Source organism: Propithecus coquereli, unplaced genomic scaffold, assembly GCF_000956105.1.
Source record: "Propithecus coquereli isolate 6110/MARCELLA unplaced genomic scaffold, Pcoq_1.0 Scaffold578, whole genome shotgun sequence".
Taxonomy (NCBI): Eukaryota; Metazoa; Chordata; class Mammalia; order Primates; family Indriidae; genus Propithecus; species Propithecus coquereli.
The window spans coordinates 598225-600563 of NW_012151707.1; the positions used below are offsets into that span (position 1 = coordinate 598225).

The 2339-nt window shown below is 37.1% G+C and overlaps 1 protein-coding gene across 1 annotated transcript in view; it reads left to right on the forward strand.

The window, feature by feature from the left end:
• Positions 1-2339, forward strand: part of MOB1A (MOB kinase activator 1A) — an 11886-nt gene that overhangs the window by 3857 nt on the left and 5690 nt on the right. Inside the window, exon 2 of the mRNA XM_012658165.1 lies at positions 223-389. Within this exon, the coding sequence (XP_012513619.1) occupies positions 223-389 (167 nt within the window). The remainder of the gene's footprint in view (positions 1-222; positions 390-2339) is intronic.

Below are 2339 nucleotides of genomic sequence, written 5' to 3' on the forward strand. Positions count from 1 at the left end.
TAAAGTTGGCTTCTTTTGAAATCGTGCTGCTAATCCTGCTTTTAGGTACAGGAAAAAATATAAAACATTCTTTTATTGTGATCATCATCATCCCCCTGCCATCCTGGCATTTTTCAGGGAGTATTTTTTTATTTTATTTTACAGAATAATTTATATGCCTAAAATTATGCCATTCTACTTCCAGTCCTAAAAATTGATATACTTTTACTTTTACCCTAACAGCAGCAGCCGCTCTTCTAAAACATTCAAACCAAAGAAGAATATCCCTGAAGGATCTCATCAGTATGAACTCTTAAAACATGCAGAAGCAACTCTAGGGAGTGGGAATCTGAGACAAGCTGTTATGTTGCCAGAAGGAGAGGACCTCAACGAATGGATTGCTGTTAACAGTAAGTTTTTGATAACATTCAACTTTGCTGATTTATAGAAAGATTTTGCCGAAATCTTTCTGTTAACAAATTTTCTTTCACAGAAATAACTGTTGTAATATGACAGATTATTGGTAAAGAAACACGTAAGTACAAATACATCCCAAACTGTACTCTCTTCAGCGTTCTTGGTAGTAGCTGTGTGGCTGAATACAGATTTAAAAGAACAGTAATGAGTTCTTTCGGGTGATTTCTTAGCAGAATAGTATGAAGAGCTATGTAAGGTCAAATAAAAGATTGATAAATGCAAAGATTTTACCTGTGGTGGGCCATGACATTGTAAGGAATCCATCTGCACAGTTTTGCTCCTACCCCCAGCAGCACTCACCAGCTTTCATATACAGAAAAGTCAATTGCAGTTCATATAGTGAGTGAGTTGATTGTTGTAACTTAGGAGTAATCAGAAGGAAATTGAGAGAGTGGGAGAAAATGGATCTATGAGCTGCAAGTTACTCTGAGTTCAAGAGAATGAGGGCATGACATGGAATGATATGCTAAGTCTAGAGATTTGAATGTGAGAGTCTCTCATTTCTGAGGTGAGTTCAGTACTGAGTGATAAAATTAGGAATTTCAGATGTTCCAAGAATTTTTAAAACTTTTTAATGGAAAATTTCAAACATATAGAAGTAGAGAAACTAGTACAGTGAATTCCCAGGTATCCATTATCCAGCTTCAGCATATAATCAATTTGTGGCCAACTGTGCTGCTTATATATCCCACCCTCATTATTTTGAAGCAAATCCCAGACATGTTATTTCATCTATAAATATTTCAATAAGTATCTCTTAGAGATAAGAACTATTTTCAAAGTTAAGAACAACACCACCATCCTTTAATCTTATCAAATATCTAGTCAGTGTTCACATTTTCCCTGACTGTCCTATAAATGTTTCTTTCTTGCTTGCTTGCTTTTTTTTTTTTTTTTTTTGATTTATACTTGGTTTAAATCAGGATCCAGCAAGGCTTGAGTGTATGTTTCTTGAATTTCTTAATCCAAGGGTTTCCTTCATTGCAGTCTTTTTTCCTTGGAATTCTGTTGTTGAAGAAACCAGGTTGTTTTCCTCAGTATGAATTTTGGTGATTGTATCTCCAAGGTGTCCATTATCATATTCTGTTCCTCCTTTTATTTCCTATAAACATTAAATCTAGAGCAGCACTGTCCAGTAGAATTTTCTGCAATCATGAAAATGTTCTGTACCTTCACTGTGGCCATGTAGCACTGGAAATGCGGTGGGTGTGACCGAGGAGCTGAATTTCAAATAAATTTTAAGTAGCCATACGTGGCTAGTGGCTACCATGTTAGTGCAGAGCCTTGATTAAATTCAGGTTTGAGGCCAGGTGTGGTGGCTCACGCCTGTAATCCCAGCACTTTGGGAAGCCGAGATGGGAGAATCACTTGAGCCCAGGAGTCGGAGACTAGCCTGAGCAACCTAGCAAGACCCTGTCTCTACAAAAAAGACATTAGCTGGGCATGGTGGCGCAAGCCTGTAGTTCCAGGTACTCAGAAAGCTAAGGCAGGAGGATTACTTGAGCCCAGGAGTTTGTGGTTGCAGTGAGCTATGATGACACCACTACACTCTAGCCCCAGTAACAGAGCAAGACCTTCTCTCAAAAAAATAACCAAAACCCAAAAACTAAATTCATGTTTGATTTTGTTTGTTAGACTATTCCATAGGTGAATATATATTTCCAGTGTCTAGTTGTCTTTTTTTTTTTTTTTATCACTCAAAGTCCAAAGTTTACATTAGGGTTTAATGTTAGTGTTATACATTCTATGGGTTTGGGACAGACTTATATAATGACATATATTCACCATTACAGTATCATCATAAAGTAGTTTCATTGCCCTAAAAATCATCTGTGCTCTGCCTGTTTATTCCTTCCTTCCCTTTAACCTCTGACAACAACCCA